Source organism: Rhopalosiphum padi, chromosome 3 (assembly GCF_020882245.1).
Source record: "Rhopalosiphum padi isolate XX-2018 chromosome 3, ASM2088224v1, whole genome shotgun sequence".
Taxonomy (NCBI): Eukaryota; Metazoa; Arthropoda; class Insecta; order Hemiptera; family Aphididae; genus Rhopalosiphum; species Rhopalosiphum padi.
In genome coordinates, this window is record NC_083599.1 from 33217778 (window position 1) to 33244418 (window position 26641).

A 26641-nucleotide genomic window follows, 5' to 3' on the forward strand; every position below is an offset into this window, starting at 1 on the left:
CACCTCGCTGTCATTAATTTCACATGCACACGGTCATTCGTAAATGTCTTGAGGTTTGGAGTGTAGACATATTTTTAAAAATAATTTCTATTTTATTCAAACATCATGTGACAAAAGATTCTAAAGAAAATATCTGTGCAGAAAATATTTAAATTTTATATGCACTCGTGTACAATTGGTTTGAAATGGATTTCTTAATTGACTCTTGACAGACGTGTCATGCCCTCAATGATCGATAAAATAGTATATGCATGCATTGCGCACTGACGCACAGATTTATACATGAACATATTATATTATTATATTATTCGTAATATAAAAAGTAAACTCTAACGACAGCCTTCACAATTTCAGTCATCGTTTACCACCGACAGAAATAATATAATAATGTCCCATATAGAAAAAAATATATATAATATGTTGGGTATACTTTTATAACTAAATTCATATTAAATTTAATTTTTTCAACATTTTTGTCATTAAAATGTGTTATACTATTTTTAACGATGAAAATAAATATTTAATATCAATCCAAATCACGATACATCGTTACAGATTTATATAATACGGATTCAGTAAAATTAATTGTGAGTAATTAATTATTTGGAAATAGAATGTGGATTTTTAAATTTTCACATGATTTTATTGAATGTAAACTTCATAGTTATTCTGATTAAACATAGTACGTTTCACAATAATATAATGTGTTATTTTTGCATACTTTGAAATAAATACTTTTTCAAAGTATACACTATACATATTATAACCACATACTAATTCATGATATTATATTTATTTATATTTATCAATATAATGAGAGGAATAATATATATTCTGTAGAATTGGATGTATAATATGTTCTAAGTTGTAATTCTAAACTTTGTAATAAAAAAAGAAGCAAGGTAGATTGTCACTGACAACATAATATTATATCAGTTATTCTAGTTTAGTAATAATTATTAAATTTATCAGTTGTTATTGCTTGTTTATTAATGTTTCCATTGATTGGGTTTTATATATAAATTTATAATTAATTACAGTTTTAAAAACTAACATTAATTAAAACATTTTTTTACTATTTTAATTAAAGACAATAATAACAACAAAACAGTAAAACTCATTTTTTGCGTGTTTACAATTAATTATATTTTGTAAACATATTTTTCTAAAAAATAATTTATTATTAATAATGTATGATAGTATGTTCATTTGTTTCTAAGAACCGTAGGTATTTGTGTGAATAACAAATAAAAATGTTATGTTGATTTTTTAAATTACAATGGTTATACGATATTTCAGATATGTAAGAGGTAAAATAATATTGTTATACGAGGTAATTTGTAAACAAAAAATTGCGATGAACACTTTAATTATCAACATATTATGCAAACAAATAATTTAAAATATATGATTCATCGATAATTATTCAAATAGTTTAACTAATCAAGTTATATTTTATTTTATTTGTCATTCACTTGGTCATAAAATGTTTTTAGACAAATCAGTTAGTCGCCGAAATCATTGAGGGGACGTTATTTACAAGTTTTGCTAGCACGAAAACACAAACACGCCAAATGGTAATAATTCAAGTTTAGAGTAGTTTTAGAGTAAAAACACCTATACAAAATCAAAAGAAGGCGAACATGTTTTAGATACAATTATGACATATCTATTTTAAAAAAGTGTATTTTAAATGTTGATATATCAGATCACACTCAAAACTAAACTTTGAAATTACATTTTCCACGATGTGATAAAACATTTACCTAATAATAATAATATACACATTGTACCATCTATAAAATATTATTGTTGTTGAAGTATGAGCATTTATTGAAAAAACGAATAAAGAGAGATAGGATATTATTTGAGCTATCGTAAAAAACACTTCTCTGGTGATCCTCATAAGTATGTCAAAAAATTGTAGTAAGCTGTGTTGTTAACCAATTTTGAAGTAACATATTATACCCGGAATCAATAAAGGTTTAAAGTTTTTAAACATAATACTAAAAAAAAGGGGAAGTAGATAACCACTCTACTGTACAAGAAGTGTTTTATAATATAATATTATTGAGTGATTTAGTGTAATGTTTATGTTAAATTTGAATGCGTCGCATACGAAAAACGATTGTGATCGAAGTCAGCCAATATTACTAAGTAGGTAGGTTATCCTAACTTAGTTGAATGATATATAATATTTTAAATTGCTAGGTATAATGAAAAATTATTTTACATGTTAGTAACACGGTAGTTTGAATTAATTCTCTCGAAAAACATTGAGTTTAATTTTTTTTTAATTATTATAATTGTATAGAATATTTAAAATATGTATATAATTGTTATTAACTTTTAAGTCAATGACAAATTACTGTATAACGGTGCGAATAAGTTAATTATATAATTGAATAAAAACATAAAATTAATTTTAATTGTTTAAAAATATTCTTGTGTAAGTATATAAATTATGATAATTTATGTATAAATTTCAAGTTCTAAATAATAATATGTTTGACTATATTTTTTGTTTAAATATCTAATTTTGTCTATATGCATTATGCTTACATATATATATTATATGGTTTAAAAAATGCATATTTCTATAATTTTAAAAATAAAGATAGAATATTATATACCTTTATGTTATAGATATATTAATTGACGAGTACCTATATTTAAAATTATATTTGTTATTAATGTGGAATTTTTTTTTTTTTGTTAACTATTTAGGTTAATGGATAAATTTCAAAATCACGCCACACAAATCTGAAATGAAAAAGTTCTGTCAGACGGTAAAAAGACGCTGTATACCCAATACGTGTAAAAAATATGTTAATTTCAACTGATTCAGCGCAGAACTTTTCCATTTCGCGGAACTCCGTCGTACATCCTAATATAACTATACATCGATCCTAGAAATATCGTTGTTTCCGTTTGTTACGGATTAGTTTTTTCAAGAATGTAAGATCGAGTAATAAAAGTTTACTTCCACATTCTCCATGACTTTATGGCATAGTGGATAACACATCGCGTTATACATACCTACGACTGCGTGAAAAATCACAGCAAATCATATTCACGCGTCTTTGGTAAGGAGTTAATTTATTATTATATGATAATATATTAAATTATCGTAGTATACGGTTTTCTCAATCTTTTTTTTTTCATCGTTAAGTTATGAAAACATTTTAATTCCACTTAGAAAAGCCGTGTGTGTTTAATGTTTTTGTTTTATAAACTTATATTATTATTATTATTTCTTTTTAGTTTATTACGTGATATACTTGATAATATTTGACCACATGTGTAGTTGTACCCGTATAAATTATTCATAACTGAGCGTTTCTACATAATATATAATTTATAATAAGGATATTTAATAGGCATCGCGTAGTATTGTACGTAGAGCAAAAGGATTTGTAATAATATAATGTTTTCATTATGCACGACTGCACGGGTAATTAATCATTAATTCGGTGAAATTATTGTTTGTTGTTTACATAATATGAAATCGATGTTTAAAACGTTATTATGGAATTAAATTTTATGGTTTTTCACCTTAAAATTAATATTAATCTACAATTTTTATAACAATACCGCGTACACGAGCCTTGTGGTAATTCAGTGTAATATTCAATTTATTTTTCAGTTCATATAGTTCATGGAGTAATAATTGATTTTTATATCATAACTTATAAGTTATAATTATTTAAAATGTATAAAAAAAAAATACTATGTGTACTTATAAGTAATAAATAAATATCTGAGAATTTATTGGCGTTGAGTCTTTTAATACTTTTTTATGAGACCTATTTAGAATGAATATTAAAAAAAAAATATTCAAAATATATATAATCGAATACTTACTGATAATAATATTCAATAAGTATTTCAAATATTCTTAAAATATATGACATATAAAAAAAATATTTTAGATTTAATTTAAACTCAATTGACATGCAAATATGCATAGCATTCCAAAACACACAACACAATGAATACAACTATTCATTTTACTTATAAAGTTATTTTTTTTAATAAAAGTTTAAAAAACAGTATATTAAATAATTAAAAATATTGATACATACATAAAAAAAGTTCTTTTGGTTTAGAAATTAATACTTGTACACAGTAAAGAATATAATAGTACTAAAAAACGTAAATAAAATATGTTAAAAATACATTCTTAATTTGGAAGGGAATACCTAAAGTTTTTATTATCAATACTCAAGGTATTATTTTTCACTATGGGTTTTTTTTATTAGATTTTTAATTGATTTTAATAACAGACTAATATATTATTTATATTTTATGCAATCTATACTTCACAATGTAAAGCAGGACATGTCTTGCGTAAATTTTGAGCATCAAATAATAAGTATCAAAACATTTATTTTTTATTTGTTAACACATATAATTTAAAGACCATATATGTAAAATTATAAAAGTTACTTTTGAAATTTATAGTGAAATTAACTGGTTTATATCAATAAAAAAAAATTAAACATTATCATAAAACGTCAATACTTATAAAAATAGTATTAATCCATAGATTATTAAATAAAATATATACTAAAATATACATCACCACTATAAACATTATTTGAATTTTTAAGTTTCAAAAAAAAAAAACTTATTACATTTAAGTGTATGTATTTAGGCTAACACATTTTTTTTTAATAAGTCCAAAAATTACCACATATACATATACTATGTCTATAATTTATACATTATCCTCTTACATTATAACTTGTAAATTTTAAAAATTAAATGCATTCTAAATAATATAGGTACATAACATATTAATGATAAAATAAAATTTTACCATGATGTTGGTACGAAAAATAAACAAAATTCATTATTACCATTATAAAATAATATTAAATACCATTATAATTTTAAAAAAAATAATCAATTGCTAAAGTACACAAAAGTGTAGTCGAGCATTCTATTGTTATGACTAATAAACTAAAAGAATCTAATCAATAAAATTAAAATTCATATCGTATTGACTGATGCACATTATTGTATTATAGTATATTTGTTTTCAAAATTAAATAAATTCTCTCAGTAAAGTCATTAGTTATGTATGACATATGTGTTAGTAGTACAGTATTATATTACTTCAATGGTTCTTAAGTTTTTTAGAATCGAAAAACGTTTATAATTTTATAAGATTATTGTGGTTCATGGACGCAAAATTAAACAGCACTTAAATAATATATTATATATATAAAATTAAATAGATACATGACAATAAACATTTCAGTCAATAGGGAACATGTATATTGTTTCCTTTTGACTAAAATGTTTACTGTCATAATCGTATAGTACAAATAAAGACGATGAAACTCAAAATCCATCTTCGTAATGAACGTATTTATTTTATCACAGATTATAATATTTCACTTTCTTTAAGCTCACGGAGCTTAACAAGTTCCACGAACTCCGGCTAAAAATATCTATAATATAGTGTGTATTACATCATGACTTTTCAAAATCAAAAATGCATTATAATTTATTTTATTTTGTTGGTAAATAACTCTTAACTTTGAATCCGCTTAAATAAAGCGTAATAATCGTCGTAAACTACATAAAATATCCATTGAATAAGTCTTTGAAGACTATTCAATACAGACAATATTTATTAATATATGAGTTCTAAATACATACATATAACCTCAGCATAATGACTCACGAAACATTATTTTATTAGTATAATTATATTATCATAAAGTATCAATGATAAAAAAAATATACAGGGTAGTACTTTGATAGTGAAATACTGAGATGGTAAAAATGAAATATATGTTCCTAAAGAAAAATGTATTCTAACACTTCTAACCTAACCTTCTAAGTGCTTATTTGATAACTAATATTGTATCGAGTTATTAATACTATTTTTCAGCAAAGTTAACACTTAAAATTGTACACCTAACGAGATAACTCTTTAATATGTAATATTTTGTTATAATTTTTTTTTTTATAATAATATAATATATTATATATTATACAGATTTAAAAGTGTATGCGATAATAGAGAAGAAGATATGAATGCGTTTTACGTATAAATAAAAAGCTACCAAGTTAGTCATACTAAACTTATGATTAAAAGGTTTAAAGAATAATATTATGGAATCAAAATTTCATGACACCACATTCTCTTTTGAGCTTTTAGCGAAAATTGTCTGTGAGTAAAATGGTAAGTAAACCATTTATGTGTGAATTATGGTGGATTTCTATTCTATAAAAAAAAAACTGCTTGTAAAAACAGGTAACGGCTTTATCTTCAATTGGATTTAATCCCACGACGGACTGTGCGACCGAGTCCGTTATCGTACGGAATGGCGGGGAAAAGAATTCCGGTCTGGAACATTATCGAATCGTATCTATAATCGCACCAAAATAAGCAAACGCAATCGGTACCAAACACAAGGGGTAGCGTTTATGATTTTGAGTACTGTTTTCAAATACTTGAATCGTATTAATATTATTGATAAAATTAAAATTGTGGTAACGTTAAATATAATAGTTCTACTGAATATATATTTTGTTATATAATATTATATAAACGTATGATAACTGAATATTTTTTTTTATTTAAAAAAAAAAAAATGATAATTTAAAAGGTCAACAAATAAAAATATTATTAGTGGTAGTGATGGTGGAAAGGATAATCTCTACGGGTTTGTAAACTAAGGTAATAATTTATGTCAGTTACTGCAACCTGTATTTACATCATAATATACAGTGCGTAAAATAGAATACTTCGAAGACTATTCCTTCAAAGTCCGATTCAATACGTTTATATTTGTAGAAAATATTATCAGAAAACGGTAGTTATATGTGCTATTATTATTCTTACCGGCAATTTGATTTCGCACGGCAACTCTCTGCTAAGAAATGGCATGGAACCTTCGCTGGGCCGTCCGCACGCTGAGCGCATTCTGGATGTAGCATTTCTTGAGCTATTAAACATTTGTCTTTATTGACTCCAGATTTCCTGTACAGAAAAACAACAATATTGTAATCATGTTGTTGTATACAAAAACTTTTTAATATTCTTAAGTAAATGTTAACAATATTAATTCGATATCAAGATGACATATTAATATAAATAAATCAGTCAATTGATATTTGGTGCTAAACCGTAAAATATTGTAAAAAGTGATATTATATTGATTTGATCATACGAGTAGTTTATGGTGAAACATATGCATTTTGCTTTAAATCTTAGCGTTTGAAAACTTTCATATTCTAAACGGAGTGATGAATAATATTCATCATAAAAAAAAAAACACATCAATATAATATATTGATTTTACAATGATGTGTTTTTTTTTTATTTATTTTTTTTTTTGTCTGTGTCATCATGTTTTGCAGTAGTAAAAGTGCTTTAATTTTTTACTTCAGCCTATCTTTGAAAATAAAATTGAATCAAGTTGCTACTTTGGAGGGGGGGGGGTTAAAGTAAAAAATTTCCAGTAGTTTTCAAAAGCGTTAGGAAAAACCCTGAAAAAGTAACGGAAAAACGGGAATTTTTACGCAAAACCACTTTTTGATAAATCGATATTTTGATTTTGCTGTAACTCAAAAAAGAATCATTGTAAATACTTAAAATGTTCACAATAATACCTGTCATTGCATTCAAATTTAACACATCCATTATAGTGACCTACTCATCTCCATCACTATTATACAGCAGAGCGATATACACTTGCCCGCCTTTTTTTTAATTTTAATTTTAATATTATATATATATATATATATATATACCTATGTATTTAATAACGATTTTATGGTTAAAAATTTAAATTTGAGTCACTCAAACTTATAGTTTAGTTGGGTATAGCTGCTCAAATATACCGTGGGCGGGCATATGAATATATTAAAAAAAAAGTTTTTTATTATAATGATTTTAATTATTTTTTTGTACTTAAACAAAAAAAGAACAAAATTAACAATTAACAATTTTAAATTGGTCAATTTTTCTAAAAAAAAAAAAAAAAAAAAATGAATATTATTTAAGAAGAGTTACGAAGTCATAACTTAATGTATTTTTCATCCAACCATAACAAGCGTTGATTTTTTTTTAGTTGATGAAAGTAAAAAAATGAAATTGTGTATAATATATTTGACACCATGTAGTAATATTAGTGATTATTATTAATTATTTGAGAATACAGTTGTTGAAATGACATTTATTTCATTTCCCACGTTAAGTCAGGTAGAAATTCAACAATTTTAATTTTTAATTCAATTTTGAGTTTAATTAATTGTATACTAAATAAATACAACACATGCGTGTTGATACCTACGTTGAAATCTAATATGTACGTTGTGAATAACATTATATAACCCAGTACCAATTATATGCTCTTAGTATATATTATTATAATTGTGTGCTTCAATCAAATGTTCATCGATAAATAAATCGCCCCGTAGACGTCTATTAAGGCGTACGTAACATAACAATTGTAATAAATCGAATTTGGATATTATTATTAAAAAAAAAAAAAGAGGTAGATTATTTAACAGTGCAAACATGAAGTATATCATTATTATAATGAACTGTACAAAGACTATACTGAGAAAACAGGGAACGAGAACGCACACACATAATACCATAGGTATTATTTTATAAACCACGGTTACCTATATTATGATATACACATATAATAAATGTATATAGGTATGTATAATAATTTACCGCATAGCTACACAAAACATGCATATGACACAAATCAAGGGCCTGGATAGGGGTTTCCGTTTGTGGTGACACGCGTTTATAATGATGGTCGAAGAATGACGATTGTTTTTTTTTTTTTTTTTTGTCGCTGAAATATAATAATAATATAAACACTGCATTCCGCGTTCACTTTTTTGTCAGAGTTTTTTTATGTTTTACTTTTGTACATGTCGGAACTCTGAAAATTGTCGTTTTTTCCCAACAAACACTTTAACGTAACACGTAGGTGAGAACGCCGTCGCAGAAAGCGTTTGACTAATCGCTACTGCTGCTGTTTTTAAATGAAGCACGCTGTTTCTAACGCTTTTGTTTAAATCTAGCGCACAACTTGTTTGCCAAATTTTTTTACTCCAAGCGGAACGATAAATGTATTGATTTCGCATTGATGAGTGTGCGTGTGCGTTTTCAATCCGTCATAACCTTTAGGAGTAGTACCTAATACGACGGTTTGATTTTCAATTTTGGGGATGATTTCTGGTGGAAAATTGAACGTAGTTGGTACTTTGGGATCAAAAGTAAAAAAATCCCTAGTACATACATTTTAAAATAAACAAGAAAAAAAATTAAGGAAAACCAACACAAAACTGACAAAATTGATTTTGTGTTTTTTTTTTGTAACTCAAAATTTAAGTTACTTGCAATGTTCACTAAATTTGTTTATTATAATTTTCTGTACAATTTGAAAATATTTTAATATTTTTACGCAATATTTACATGGACTATTGATATTTTTGATTTTTTTCTTTTAATTATGTCTATTACAAATATTTCTTTAAAAATCTAAACAATTTAAAACATTTTCTCTCACAATTCTTTACCATAGCAATTTAAAAATATTAAAATAACATAGATATATATTTACTGAAAATAATTTTTGTTTTTGACAACAAATAATAGTTATGAATGTTTATAATAACTTATGAGTTTATAACTATTAATTATTCTAAGTTGTTTTCTATTGAGTAAGGATGGCTATTGGTTGTAGTCCGCATTAAATGTTCTGCCAAATTGTGGCCAGAGATTTTTTAGGAATACATAATATAGTAATTATTATGGTCAAGAGTTTTTTTTATGAGCATCTATATTCGAATTAAATTTTAAAAATTATATACGACATTGTTTAGTAATATATTTTAATCCTATATTATTCTACACTTAATTTTCCTTTTTGTTTTTAATCAATATCATAACTGTCTGTAGCATCACTAGGTACTACATATCAGTTAAAAATTATCCTTTTTTTATTATTTCAAAGGATATTCTTTAGATTATATCTTATTATGGCACTGATACAAGTTTACTTTATTTTTTTGGAATTTCTTTATTTTGTTTTTTTTATTATAGTGTCATAACTCATAGTATTTCTGATCAATGTTTCTTTTGTATTCTATGATTATTTGAGTGAGTATATTTTAGTTTAGTATAAGGATCTTAATGTATATTTTCAAAACATTGTTGAACATAGAAATATTTGGATTTGTTAAAGCATAACAGATATTATGTGTAGTAATTGTTTTAATGGTATTATGGTAATATTACTAGTATGATTTCATACTGATTTTGACCTTTTTTTATAGTTATCATTGGGATGTAATTTTTATGGAACTGAGGGCAAGTAATTAGATAGGTAAATATTTTACAGTCAACAGAAACTATATTTAAAACTAAACGTAGGATTTATTATTATTTTTTTTTTTTTGTTATATAAATATACGAACAATTTGAATTTAAAATGCCTATAAAGTATAAGTAATTCATTTTTTTTTTAAGTATTAACTCAAATCTGAACTATTATTTTTTACATTTTAACTATAGAAATGAGTCAGGTTTAACATAGTGTAATGTTTGTTTAGAGAAGATCGAAGGAGCTACAAACAAAGGTATCAATTTTTTTTTCACAAATAAGGTCACTCACTTGCACAGACAAAACGCGATTTCTATTGCGTATGAATGCATTGATTCGTTGCGGTAAAAGTTTTGCAGTGACTCCATACAATTGTCTTTTTTGCACTGTCTATGATTACAGTTTCGGATTATGGACGCCACCATTTCCTGACATTGTGGGTGTTTGTTACAGGTTTCCAACGCCTCGTGACATGTACTTTGGAAGTTCAATATTGAGTTGTCGATTGGTGTCGATTTCGAACCTATAAAATATAAAACAAAAATTAATATCATTGGAATATAATGATAATATAATAAATACGTGTGGCTCAACGCCCACAAGAAGAGAGTAGTATGGATACTGGAAACCATAAAATAAATTGATGATTTTATAGGTTTCAGTTCGTCAATATACTAAATTAATATTTTATGACCAATATCCGTATTACCAATCATTTCTGAATCGACTTTTATAAAAGACATAGAAACAAAAATTTATTTGTATGATGAATTCAAAATGTTTAAAGTAACAATTTTTAAATTTTAATGATTGCTTATTAATAAATATGATTTATTTAAAAACCGAAAAGAATCGAAAAAAAAAATTCAGTTATTTAAGTAATTGAATAAATGTGACGAGGCCATGGCAACTGGAACTCTATTCTCTATCAAAAGTACCTATACTAACTAACCATTCCAAAAATGTTAGTCCACATTACCTTCGTTTTAGTAAATCAAAAGACAACATACCTAAATGTCCAATGTTATGTGCATATTTGTTTAAACTTAAAACTGTCCGTTATATGATGTACGCAAACGGTTTATTTAGCGATCATAAACATTTCATTTTGAAACGACAAACTTCGAATGACTAAAAGCCAAGCAAGACTAATTAATATAATACTAAATCTAAAACAGTTAATTAAAAGAAAATATTTGTATTTATACGCTCCGCTTAGTACTTCAGTGGTAGTTCATAATGTTATTATACGATAGATGTTTTACCTTATCGCTAAAAAAATTTAAAAAATATTCCTTACGGGTAATAGATTATTGAATTGTGTATCATAAATAAGTAGAATCAAAGGTTCTAAAAAACATCAGTTATTACTATTCTCCAAATTCCTTGTAAAATAGACAAATAAATTAGAATGATTAATTTCTTAAAATCAGTAAATATTATATAAGAAATTTATCTGTTATCCAATTATATGGAAAATATAACTAATGCTATTTTGTATTAATTTAATTCATACTTCTAACGTTATAATTATGAGTATGCATACTATAGCATTTTTGATACATAAATAATCAGTTGTTATCGAACTAAATGATAAAAATATTATTATTTTTCTGTTCATTCAAAAATATTTTGTATCAATCAAAACTTATTTTTTTCAAATCATAAATTCATTTTTATGGTGATTTGTGTAGATTTATTGTGGATGATTGTTTTTTAAATGTCTATGTACATACATTTGTATTTAAATTAGTGTGTTCTGAGTTACGAGTTTTACACGTTATTAATTAAGTGTTAAAAATCGCGACATTAGATTTTGAAGTTATACGAAGAAATACATTTGTATATAAAACTTTAAATACGTATTGTTGTATTATGCCAAATAATAAATATTACTCAGACCGTTTTGATATTTAAAAAAACGCTATAAATTTCATATCGTAATGGTAAACTTAAGGTTAGGTCGACGTTAAATACGGAGGACTAAATACAAAAACGTAATCGGTGTTTATTAGAATACATATGAACGATTTAGACTTTAGAGTATAGACTATATCAGGCACGTATACAAAAAATAATTTGTGTGGTGGGAGGGGGTTACAAAATATAGCAATACAAATAATTGTGCCGCAACATAATAAAACAATTTACTCGAAATTATGGGTGGGTTGAACCCCCTGTATACCTGCCTGGACTATATTATAGTTTAATAATATTAATAGTATGCATAATAGTTCGAAAGGACGTAAGTATGGGTTTTTTGTATATCGGTGAGAAGGAGTACATTATGTGGTGGTGCCCAGGATATTCTACACAGATTATATGAATGTATATAATAACGCGTCATGATTAATTGACATCATGACGCTTTAGTTTTACTTTTTGTGATAAAGCGTTAGGTTTCTCTATTATTATTGTTATTTGTTATTATACCTATATACTATCGTATATGTACGAACCAAACAAGAATAGATGCTTTAGATACCTAGAATTCCTCAAGACAAGCTCACATCGGACTCAAAACCTAAAATATCGTCCTTAAATGAACACTGATGAAAACAATATTAAAAATCTAAGTCAAAATTTACACATAATATAAAATATTGGTGTTTAAAAAAAAAAAAAAAAACAATTGTGTTAAATCATAATTTATAGGTTAATTGGCATAAATATCGTCACTCGACGAAGAAAAACTCTTTAGTTTTTACAATTTTTATTAGATCCATTGCTACATTATTAAAAATTTGTACTTATGGGTTCATATTGAACAACTCCCATATCGTATCCACTCATCATATATTATTAATTGAATACCTACCATATTCTATTTTAAAGTGTACGTACTTACTATAGATTGAATTATATGTGTATTATTAACTCAAGAAGATGTTAGATGCGTAAGTGTAAATAGTAAAAGTTCAATTTGTGCGAAAACATCGCTTTTTATATATTATTTATAATAATTGAAGGACTAAACTTTTATCAAAAGGTAAAGATGTCTATTTGTGATGTCTGACTCTATGTTTCCCAAACAGATTTTAAATGGTTAGCTTGTGAATATTTATCTTGTAATGTTTTAAGTTGTTGATATTTATTTAGTGAGAATTTAAAATTTAAAATCATAGATCTGTAAAGTTTACTTTTCATTTAAAATAATATGTATAACACATAAAACACATATTATACATAATATTATAGTTTATGGTGCCAATTCAAAAAAAAATATTTTGTTAAATTAAGCAATTTCTAGGATAATAGTTTTGGTATTAGACTTCTTGAAAATATTTTTTTCATTGATAATTTATTCGTAATAAATTTTGATTTGTATCAAAGATATATTGAAATGATCTATTTATAATACTTCAATTAGCGTCCTCCAAATAATTATTTCGGTATTTAATATTGTGTCGACGAATAGCGTAGATAGATAGGATATAAGTAGAAATATCTACCTATATCTTATAACGCACATTATGTTTAAACCTCATACCTACATACTTTAAGATATAATGAAATTTTTGAACATTTTTGTGCTAATATTTATGTATTCATAAATATATCATAAAATATATTAAAATAAATAAATAGATATAGATTAGTTTGTTGACAACTGATATCAACCACAATATTGCGTTTACCATTTTAACTACAAGTTCGACTATGAGTAGAATATATTATAATATGAGTCATGATTGAAATATAACGGTCAATTAATTATTTAATTTATCATAATATGTACTTGTTAATATATTTAAATGTTTTTCGATATTATGTGACTATTTACGTACACAATTTGAATACGAGAATTGATTTCGACGCATACATAAATGTTGTGTCAATGCTTAGTCCCATATGAACCTACACATAAATTATTATTTATTTCTCATGCTTAAATTCGATATCAACTTATATAGAACTTATACAAACACAAATATAAAGCAAAATCACAAAAGTTGTTTAATTATTACTATAAATGCATAAAAAATAATATATTCTTTAATATTTTTCTAACTTATTTTTCTGGCTAATCCGAAAATCAAAAAAAAAAAAAATGGATAATATTTTTATTATATTACATAGTTGTGTAAAAATAATAAAAAACAAATCAGAAGTACTCCTAATTAAATTGTTAAATCAATTATAACTGATAAAATTATCTGAACGATTCAAAAGATCTTTTTATCTTTTTCTGTTCAAAACCAATACTTAACATTTTATTTGAAAGCCAGAAATTTACAAATTAATGGATGATAGCTCGACGTAATAAAAAAAAATATAAAAAAGTTTATCGTATGTACTTTAGTTAATTTTAAATAATAAACATACAAAATAACCCAGGAAAGTTATTCTGCTATATAGCAGGTTTCGATTGTAAATTTTCATTGATTATTGTAATAATTCTGTTAAATTATAATTAAATGGAAGATTATTGTACATTATCGTTAACGTAAAACAATGGATAAAGATATTTTATAATTAATTAATATTGCTATTATAATTTTTCGAATAATATATTATGAGATATGTTGAAAGCAATTTTTCTAGAATTGTCACAAATTATATTGTATAATGACTCTTATAATTTTTAAGGTTATGGCTTATAAGCACACATTTAGGATTTTTATTCAAGGGAATGGCTTACACATTTTTGCACTACTAAATATTTATTTATTGAATAAATCCAACTACAATAATATTACACAAGAAATGTTGGACCTTTTCTTTCATTAATGGTTCAACTAGATTCGATCCGATTACTAAACTTGATATTAAAGATTATTAGATTTAACTGCAATAATTCATACTTGCAGATAATCTCTAGTTTATTGTCGTGGATTTACTTGTCCTATGCTACGCAATCAAACAGTTCATACAGTTATTTTATCTCAGCATTTTTAATTTCTACGTGCATGGTTAAACACTTGTTGAGAATCGTAAAAAAGCCGACAAAGAGCTCAAATATATACAAATAATACGTTGATTGTCAATGCAGGTGGAAAATGTTATAATTGTACTTAGTAAATTAAACTCCAATTTTCAAGGGCCGAGGGTGAAAGGGTTCTAAATCCTTTTTTATTCAATGCCAACTTTTTTTTTTGCACTACAGGTACAGTATTTACAATAAATTTCATAAGAATTTTCCAAAGACGCATATTTTCAACTCAAAATGGTTTTAATTGGTGTGTTAATAAAGTAAAAAAGTATAATAGGTGAATAGGTTATATGTAATAAAATATCACTAATTATTATACTTGAATGCAGAAATGGATAAAACATTTTCGTGTTGCTTATATATTATTGCGGTTATCGGAATGAAAATGATGTTCTATCATCCAGGGACCAGGACTCACTTCTAAGAATAAATATGTTTAATTAATTATTAAAAGGGAAATGTTTGTTAATTATAATGTTTTAATGGTATGAATAATAAGAACAAGTGCGGTTTATTTATAGTTTCTGAAAGTTGTTTTTCACGAAATCCTATTTCAACTTATCAATAATGTTTAAACTTCTAAATAATGTTGATTAATTTTTATTTTTCTACCCCATGGAAATAGCTTTATTTAGTAGTAGTTAATATATTATACATAATAAAATATCGTTCGTTTTCTGATGATATTGTATATAATATATATAAATATATATATATGTATATAATATACACATTTTTCTTTTTAATAATCATTATAAATTATCCCGAGACTGTATATTATACATTTTATTAATATAACAATATGTATTAAGTACCTATAGGTAATTTAATTAAATATGAATGTTATTTCTAATGCCAAATTGTTATGTATTTTTTTCCGGCTCGTTAGACAATATGATATGGCCCTGGAACATTTTAACTCCCATCTTAAGTTTGAAATAATATTATAGGTATATGTTGTAATTACTTTGTTTTTATAAGGATTTCCGTTTTCTTGTTACTCGAAATTCATACACTGACCCCCCGAGACAGCGTACAGAATTACAGATACTTCCTACAGTCAATGAATAATAATTAATAACATTATCTCCTAATGGAATTTCAACGGTTCGTATTATTCCATACATGCCGTAATGAATAATATACGGACCGTTCAGCGTATTATTATTATTATTATTTCGTAGAATTACATTTTGAGACAACCGAAAACTTAAACCATTTCAATAGTATAAACGTATTATATTATTGTGTGGGGCGGCGTGCGCATATAATATCTCTTATAATTATATTATTGTTGTATACCGCGATATAGGTCATAAGGCGAAACGTCTGAGTGGTGACGCGGTGTGTTATAACGTAGGATTACCCAAGTTACAGGCCATTTTCTCGAGCATTAGCCATATTGTACGTACATAATAATGTAGGTACTTAGATGGCGGGAGGGCACCCCGTGCGTTATTACGTTGTCGTCTCGCATGTGCCGCAGTAGGAAAAAAAAACCCTCGACACGATAGTCCCCACCCCACCCTACCACCTACAACAACCGTCAGAGTGTTAAAGTCGTTTGTTAGTGCTGCAGGTATACATTATTGTTATTATGTTAGATTCTAATAATATAATATAGCTAAGACGAAGACGATAAATTAATGCGTTCGAGTTGTTTTGACTTTGAGTTTGCGGAAACGACCGAGATTCGCGGGTATTGAAATAAACGTATGATATCGTGCGCTCGTTTTACATTATAATTATTGTTATTATTATACTACAATAATAAATAAGACGGTACTGCACAAAAATAACATCACAATATCGTTATGAACTCAAGCGAGCCCTCGCATATTTGATTTGTGTTTTTTAAGGGTAGGCACGTCTCTGGTACGCACTGCAAACGTACGTGCGCACACTCTCTAGCCTAGGTTTTAGACATGCGTAATGTCAAAGGTTACGTCACCGGATGTATATTATTATTATACGGCGCCGCGTTTCAATGGAGTCGGCACAACATTAAAATATGTACCTACTAATTTATGAACGATTCCGATCCGCCGGTCGTTCTAGCGCCTTGATTTATGGACAAGGAAACGTACCTGTATAATATAATGCCGGTAAAAAGAAAAACTGTAACGAAAACCTATGTAACATTATAATTAATATGTTAAAATTAGAAGGCGTATATGTTTATATCTAAAATCTAAACTTATCAAAAATAACATTCGTGATATTTTATAATTCTATTTTATGTGTAGATATACCGTGATATTTATGTTTGTAAAGTTGGTCCCCGTAGATTATCCAATCGATACGAAAATTGTGCTAACTTATTTCACATTGATTGTAAATACATGTTTAGAATTTGCAAAACAATATATATTTTTTTTTGTGTATTTAACCAGTTTTTTGCCAATTCCCTAACATCGGTTCAAAAATATGCTAATATCGAGATCGAGGGAAGGGAAAACTGGAAAAAAAACTTGTAAATTGTAAATTCACAAAAAAAAAAATATTGATTTGCAAATTCTAAAAACCAATTTTCAAATCCATTCATTCAAGTAGAGGTGGGGGGGGGACTTCACGAAAATTCAAACTACTATTTATCATTAAAATGTGTAATTTCTTTCAAATTTAAACTTCAAACATCTTTAAAAATAAATTGTAATATTATATTTTTTAGATTTATGAGTCACATTATGAACTATTTATGAGGAGCATTGTATTAAATGATCATACCTTACCTACAAAAAATTATGTATTTTATACATTTTTTAAACAAACTACATGCGTATAATTTGTATAATTTTCATGATTTTGACAAATTTTGTAAATATTTAAACTTTAAACACATATTGTAATAAAAGTTGTGTACCCGTATCTTCATAATTTTTAAAATTAGCTTACACGGGATCATTTTTAAGAAATTTAACCCAGTGAATAACTTTTTATCGACATTTATAAATAAATAATTGAACATTTTAAATGTTTATAATTACTCAAAAAGAGTCAAGTCATTTAGAAAACTATACTATAATACGTATGTAAGAAATTGTTTTATAAAAATCTTAAGAAAACTCAGATTATCTACATTCTACGGTTTCGTTTTAGAATTACCATCAAATATCAAAAATTGTTTAAGAAGAAATAGTTATTAGACGCTGAACAACCAATGTCGTAAAAATTTAAACTTCAAAAAGTCATACAAAATTAATGCGACTTTCCAGTAAATATTTATTTTTGTTAAAGGTAAAACAACTAATGAAGAATTATTTTATATTTTTAAACCTTAGATATACAAAGAAAAGTTTTCATGAATTCCTTAACTACAAAATAATTTGTAAACTTTCAAGATTATTTTGACAAATATTGTCAAAGACTGATTATATACTATCAATATTTTTGGTTGTCAAATGAAAAACTTATGCGAACATTATATTAAATTTTCAACAATTTTATGAAATTATAGTTTTTAATCAATAAGTATAGAAAAAAAATTGTTGTCTATAAATATAGCTTATTACATCTCAAAATATTTTAAAAATGTTGATCGTGTTTAAAAAAGTTTAATAAATATCATTTATTACATGTATAAAAAAAAAATACTCACTATTATAAAATTAATTTAATTGCTCCGATTATAATTTAAAAAAAAACACATAATATTAATAATTATAAATTTATATTTAAATATTTTAAATTATAAGTATATAATTATAATTTATTTAAATTATAATTAACTTAAGAGTAATAATACTTTAATATAAATTGTATTAAATATTATCCTAAGGAAATGTACTCAATATAATAAAAAATTCTTAAAAATAAACATTCCTTCAAAATCAAAGGAAATCAAAAGTTAATGAAGAATCTATAGAGTTGATATGGCGTCCCTCAAAGATCTTGCATTCTCAGTAACCTCATTTCATATCGCAATCAATAGTGCTTTATCAAGTGGATGTTATTACTTAATCTTTGACAACTTAAATTCATTTTTTAAAGACAATGGAAAACTCCAAATCAATTACAAATAACCATACAAATCTCAAAAAAATAGTTCAAAATTATATATATTTTAATTTTTCTATAGAGGAATAAAACTGTCTTATTAATAATAATAATAAACAAATAAATAAAGGTGGATTGAATAAACATTCATCTAAATAATACAGACACATTATTCAATAAATTATATGTAAAAAATGAATGGGATTATGTTCATTAGTTGACTCATTTGAATAGTATACATAAAATATCTTAAAGCAATAAGCAATAAAATTATAAGAATATATTATCCCGTACGATATAAGGTGGATAAAAAAAAAATCTATTTATTAAAATACATAAAGAAATGTTAAAAATCAAATTTTTAAGACAACTAGGGCCTAAAAGACGACGCAAACTGACTAGGATCAGTAAAATCGAAATTGAGATACTTGATAAAATACTATTTTGTTACTTAAAGCCGAAGGCAATGTGGATGACCAAAAATAGTACACGAAAAGCCTGCCGAGAGTAATGGAACTTGGGAGGAAGGTCACATGATGGTTAATTTCGGACGTCTGTCATTCGTCTGCGATGGGGTACGAGTACTCCCGGGTCTATTTAAATCGTTTCATGTGGGTTTACAACCCAAACAAACTGCATTACTTGAATTAAGTCTGTATATACGGTATTCGACTGTGATAGGTAGCATATAATATGTAGAGGAGTAATTGGACATAATACCATTCATTTTGTGTATAATAATGCACGTGCAACGTTTTTTTAAAGTATATCGAAATAATAATGATAACCAAGGAGAAGATGAAAGGCCCAGATAATAGCAACGGAAATTACGAATAAGAATCCTGAGCGCTTTCGCAGGCTACACGGTACACTATTCATATTATTATACTAGTGAGTAAACCAGGAGGTGACAGCAATTCCCCTGACTGAACAGGATGCAATACGAGACAACTAGAGTGGTGAGCTTAAGACCAATACGTTACTCGAGGGTGGTGAGCTTTCCAGTAGGCACGAGACAAATGAACGAATAACACAACGACGACAAAAATTTGTTCAAATAATGTGAAATTATTATTTTTATGCCTCCTAGCAAATAGGCCGAAAACTTTTTAAAACGGGGACACGAGAAGTACTCTAAAAAGTGTTTGTAAAAATGTTATTCCGAGAAATATTACAACAAAAGTCCAAAACAAAATAATAAAAGCATCAAAATTTAAGAAAAAAAAAAAGTGCTTAGGTATGTAGACTTTTACAAGACACTCGTGTATCAGAGAAAATTTAAAGTCTTAAACAACTGACAAAGAGCTATGACATTCACAATTTATAATATGAGTATAATACATTTTATCAGTAAATCGTATTATGAGTTATGGCAACATAACAGTTTAACAAAAAATGTACGTAAATAGCAAAATGTATGGTAAAAAAAGATCAAAAAAACTACTAATAGATGAAAACACTCAAATTAAAAAAAAAAAAATTGATATTGCATTTAGTAATTTATTTAAATGCCACACATAAGGTATACACAATACACATATATTCTTTATGGCAATGTAAAATGCACTATACTATGTAAATGTTAAAATATTTTACAATTAATACAGATCATAATATGATTTGTTTATTTTTTATTATTTTAATAATAATAAATATGAACCAAAGATGTATATTATTATAAATTATAATTATATTTTGATTTTTATAAGGTTCTTATTAGATATTATTTCAATTAAATTTTCTTAGCAAAATATTAAATAGAAATTATTTAAGTCATTTATGAAATTATTTTCTTTTCCTTCGAAAATATCAATGTATGTTAAATATTTTATTATCTATCATATAATGAAATACCTACATATAAAGTAAATAAAGTACATAATGTGTAAAAAACTACATAGGTATAATGAAAAAAACATTTTCATTAATATTAAAAAATAATAGTTCTTTTATAAAACAATTATTAAAAAAAAAAAAAAAAAAACCTTGCCATACCTCTGTGTCAGACATCGGTTGACTGCTTCAGATTACGATTATATTACGTATATTTAAAAAATATTTCGACGCTCTCTTTAAATATTCAAACTCCCACTTAGACTATTTCAAATTATTCACCCTTCATGCTAAATGCAAATTTAAAAATATAAATGACTACTCAATATGTTTATCAAATACGGAAACCTCGTTCGCAAACGCTTTTGGATTTCTTAAAATCCATAAAATCTTTATATTCTCTTTAAGTTTCATCGAGACGTTATTGCTAATGATTGTCAAAGCATAATAGTTAAAATATCGGGGGTTTACTTTTCTTTCGTTTATTAGCGATACAACACACACTCCACTGAGAGTTTCATCCATTATGTTATTCTTTCCAGTAAATACCTACTCTATTAAAAATAGTAATTATATTACTGATTTTGATTTTTTATATATTATTTTTGTAACCGTCACACTTATTTTGTAAATTATAACTACTACGTTATATTTATTGTATTAAGGATTATTTCCGCCGCATTGTAGCGGCATATGTATATTTACAAATACATACATTTAATTTTTCCACTAACAATAATAATATTTTAATATTACTAAGTATGTTTTTCCGTATATATATAATATATAAAAAGAAAAGTTCGGTTAATAAACCATTTATTCTGTGCTTCAATGCCAAGTCGGTCAAATCGATGTCTTGGATTAAAGAAATTGTTGAAAACTACTTTAGAAAATTAGTACTACGCAATATTATAGTAGTGATTCAAAACACATAAAATTTGGAATTTGAATCTTAAATTTGATCAGCTGAATTATAGATATTTAAGTAAAACTGCATGTTAGATATTATGACGAGATCATGCAGCTGAATGTAAACAGTTGTCATTAGGTTTTCAATAAACAGTCGAGTCGCGATAACTATTGAAGGTAGATAATAATTAATTTCGAAATATGTATTATTTGAGATATCAAATCAAATTTATATTAATTTATGTATAATTTATATTTCTAGGGGAATGATAAAAAATTCGAGTTATCATGACTCGACTGTAATATATAATTTGTATCCTTTTGCGTGTCGATTGTTATTATATTAAGTATTATGCTATACGCAAAACGATACCTATATTATAATATACAATTGTGTACACAACGGCTGCATACGAATTCCTTCTCGATTATCTGATATTGGTTTATACGATTTTCATATGAATAATCGATATGAGTATTATTACTTTAGTAATAAGATAATATATTATCTATCGAATAGTACTTTAAAATTATAAAAAAATGATATACAACATTGGATGTGTTGTAAAAACATGTAAGTTATACATTAAGTTAAATATTAGACGTGCTAGTGAGCATAACCATGCAAGTTATTTTGTTTAATTAAATATTAAATAGACAAAAATTAGGCAATAATTTGAAACACAAGGCAATAGACTATCTCTATGATAAGCCATAAAAAATCAATTCGCAGGAAATAATTATCAAATGACGTATCAACGTCGACATCAGACGAAATTAGTTTAGTCATAAAAATTTCATCGGATGCAATTAGTGTAGTTGTTAAACATTAACGGACGCAATTCGTATGAAAAAGGGATCTTGGGATGCAATTCGTTTGCAGTGCACGAAACAGATCCTTTAAAGCAAGGATGGGCAACTGGCGACCTGCTTACCTTTTTCACCTAGCCCAAGCTATATTTAAAATTACTTTATAAAATGTTAGCGTTTATCTATATTTTTCATGTTTTTTATAAAATATATAAATAAATACATATAAAAAGTATGTGTTAATTAAAAATTTAAATTTGATTGACTTTTATTTTTATTTTTTATACTCTAGTATGGTTGATTTTAAAGTTCTAAAAATTAGCCCTTTAATCATTTTGAGTTACTTATCCTTGATTCAAAGTTTAGATAATTCTGAAATTGATTTATGTCATTATAGTAGTATAGTATTTTGATTATACTCGTATATCATATAATTATATACTATACCTACAAAACTTTTTTCAGATTATTTAATTGGGAGCGAAAAAGTTAAATTATCGTTTAATCGTATTTTAATTTTATAATTGATTAATATAATTTATAAGCGCTGGATAATTTATTATTTAATTACAAACTAAGAACTATCATAAAAATAATTAGGATTGAATTTATTTGTTTTTTTTAACTTTGAATACAAACCAGTACTGATGATTTAAATAATGTAAATTAGTATACTATAGGTACTTAATATTAAATATATGTATATATATATATATATATGTGTGTGTGTGTGTGTGTGTGTGTGTGTTATATATAGCGTTAAAAAGTCTTGTATTTAATAGTACAATATAACATATTGCCTATGGTTTGCAATAAAAGAATCTAAATCAGTTTAAATTCTTCGAGTGAATGTTTATTTACGTTTATTACATTTTTTCCGTCTGTTACGAGACGTTCAGTTTAGATTTGTTTTCTCATTAATGATTCGGTTGTCAACAAAATGTTCAAGTCTAACGACTGATGACTTGACCTATTACCAATTCTATTAGAAACGCTAAAACATTTTTCTTTTATACCAAAGTCTTAATAACAATAATGTAACTGTGTATACGGTACACGGGATGGTATTGAAAAAAACCAACTTCGTCCCGTCGACGGGTGCATGTACGTACACTGAGGTAATGGTCTTTTGGATCGTAAATTTCTTTAAGTGAGCCTGCACAATCGCAATTATTTTTACTGGCCAATCCCGTGGACGGCCTTTATTGAAAATCGCTTTGTGCCGCAGCGTTCTCCTTCTAGTCCCACCGTTACATATATATATATTGAATATCGGGACATTGAATTCGGAGTGTAGGGTTGGGTTTCCGGTGATTAAATAATCGATGAAAAGCTGCTGTACAAAAGAAGAAGCTTTCGTACGTACTGACTTGTCAGTCGGTTATTATAGTTTCTTTATATACTTTTGGTACCTACCGTATGCAGTAGATTAGATATTTAATAGGATTTAGTAGTGATTTTTTTTTTTTTGTGTAATTTAATTTATTTACTAGATGGAAAATTAAATACTTAACTCAAACCGTATGCGTGTAAATAAACAACCTCTACAACTAGACTAGTAAAAAAATAAGTTTTTGAAAATATTCTTAAACTGCATTAAATATACTATATGTCTTTGTTTGTACTGTGAATTTGTCCCGTGTATTTATAATGTAGTATAAGCATTAGGCGGTACTTTTATTAAATTCAATTATAATCCCGAAACTGATGAAAACGGTTAGTTTTATGTAAAATTAATTTACTGTTATATTCACATATACTATTCATAATAGTAGTACTGTGTTAAATAAAAAAAAATTAAACTTTTTAATTACAATCAATTTTAAATTAAAAGTTCATAAACAATATTATAGTTCGGAGTCTGAGAAACAAGGCTCTTTGAGCGGCGTTTCCTCTTATCGTTATTATCACTCCTAAGGGCAAAACTTATTTCACTTCGAGGAAATAATTTTATTTGGTGACCGTAAATTTCATCTAGTTGTATTATTTAATATTTTAGTTTAAGAAATATTATATGAATATATATTTGATTAGTATACATTTGATTAATTCAAATGTCAACTAATAATTCAAATATTTGTAATGAATATCTTCATAAAACATTTAAAAAATATAAGATAAACAAGCGTGCATTTTTTTGTTGCAAAGTTTGTTATTTATTTTTGCAGCACGTTAAATGTCATTGCCTGCTGTATATAATCTTGTTTTTCTTTGTCAAACGGAATAATAAATAGTTAAATAAAACGTATTTTTTTTCTACTAAATCACTTTTAAAAATACTATACTCATCAAAAATATTAATACAGTAAATGCACAACAAGACGGGCTACCACGCAGAATGATTATGTATTTATAATATATTCAATGCCAGGTTGGTGGTGTTAAATGAATAGTAACACCTCGACCGGACTAGTCCCTTCACAATACCCAAGTAACCTAATTGTGGAGTGTTCTAAAGTGCGAACATTTTTGTTTTAACAGTTATCCGATGTAAGGTCGATGGATCGCATACAAAGTCCGTTAGATTAATCTGTTGGTAGATTTGAACGCATATAGCGTAAATAATATTCGGTCCTCCTAGCCAGTATTGACGTTTAGTTCTCGTGGAATAATATTTAAAGTAGTAAAAAAATCAATAAAAAAAAAATCATAATACTCACTGATACAAGGGTTTTCGTTGATCATCGAAAAAATTCGATCGCAACGTTTTTTGACTTGATTTTGTGGGCATATGCATCCGAACAACGGCGTCTTCCTTAGACGCAGCCAATCTCTGTGACATTCTTCTCTGTATACCGAAAAAAAAATTTAAAAATAACATAATTAAATTATATAAAAACAAAATAGAAATATAATATTATATATAATAAATCAAATATTATGTTGCACTTGAAACAGCCCTCTTCTCCGGCGTAAACAACTTCGACATACAAACCAATTATTGGCTAATTACTACCACCAGTTAAATGTGTACACCTTTATTATGTATGTAATTCGATGTCGGAACACACTCGATATTTAATTACTCAGTGCCGACGTAACAACAATTATAGTACAATATAATATGTAGTCAATATAAAAATAATACTATTGATTTCATAACAAAAAAATAAAATGCACGTATAGATTTATTGTTTGTATACATAATTTTCAATTGAATAAAAACCTACGACACCATTGGATATTGGCATTCAATTAAATATATTACAGACAATTATTTTAAAGTCTAATATTCATATATTTATTAATTTGCATTATTAAGCTTATACAGTAAGTGTCAAAATTAATAATTATGATTTATTTTGGAGTCACTTTTCTTTTAAAATCAGCTACTACTTAAAAGGGCGTTTTATTCTTTAACAAAATATTTATTTAAATTTTAGTAATACTTAAGTATATTTAAAATTAAAGACTATAATATTATATTTGTATAACACTTTAATAATTCCAATTATTTTATTTAAGCTTTATATTTTAGTAATACAAACATTTGATTTCTCGATCAATTTATAAATTACAATACCTATTTTATTTTTTACGAGGAAAAACATAAAATATATTAAAATAAAACATTTAATTTCTTAATTTTGAATAGTGAATAACTAAATTATAAATTTAAATAGCAATAAAAAGTATTGCTTCAGTCTATGCAAGGTAAAATTATTGTATCAATTTTCTTTTTAAAATATTAAAGTTCCGAGTTCCGTTATATTTGTCGGGGGTCTCGCGGTTGTTTCGCTAAAAAATATGGGTGATAGAGGCTTAAACATAATATGCAAGTAAGTTTGGT

General features: G+C 25.9%; 1 protein-coding gene across 2 annotated transcripts in view; it reads right to left on the reverse strand.

Moving 5' to 3' along the window:
• Nucleotides 1-26641, reverse strand: part of LOC132927398 (uncharacterized) — a 199823-nt gene that overhangs the window by 44516 nt on the left and 128666 nt on the right. For both annotated transcript variants that reach the window (XM_060991918.1, XM_060991919.1), the window contains exons 5-7: nucleotides 25512-25639; nucleotides 10662-10893; nucleotides 6863-7000 (exon numbers count right to left, since the gene is read on the reverse strand). In XM_060991918.1, the coding sequence (XP_060847901.1) occupies nucleotides 6863-7000; nucleotides 10662-10893; nucleotides 25512-25639 (498 nt within the window). The remainder of the gene's footprint in view (nucleotides 1-6862; nucleotides 7001-10661; nucleotides 10894-25511; nucleotides 25640-26641) is intronic.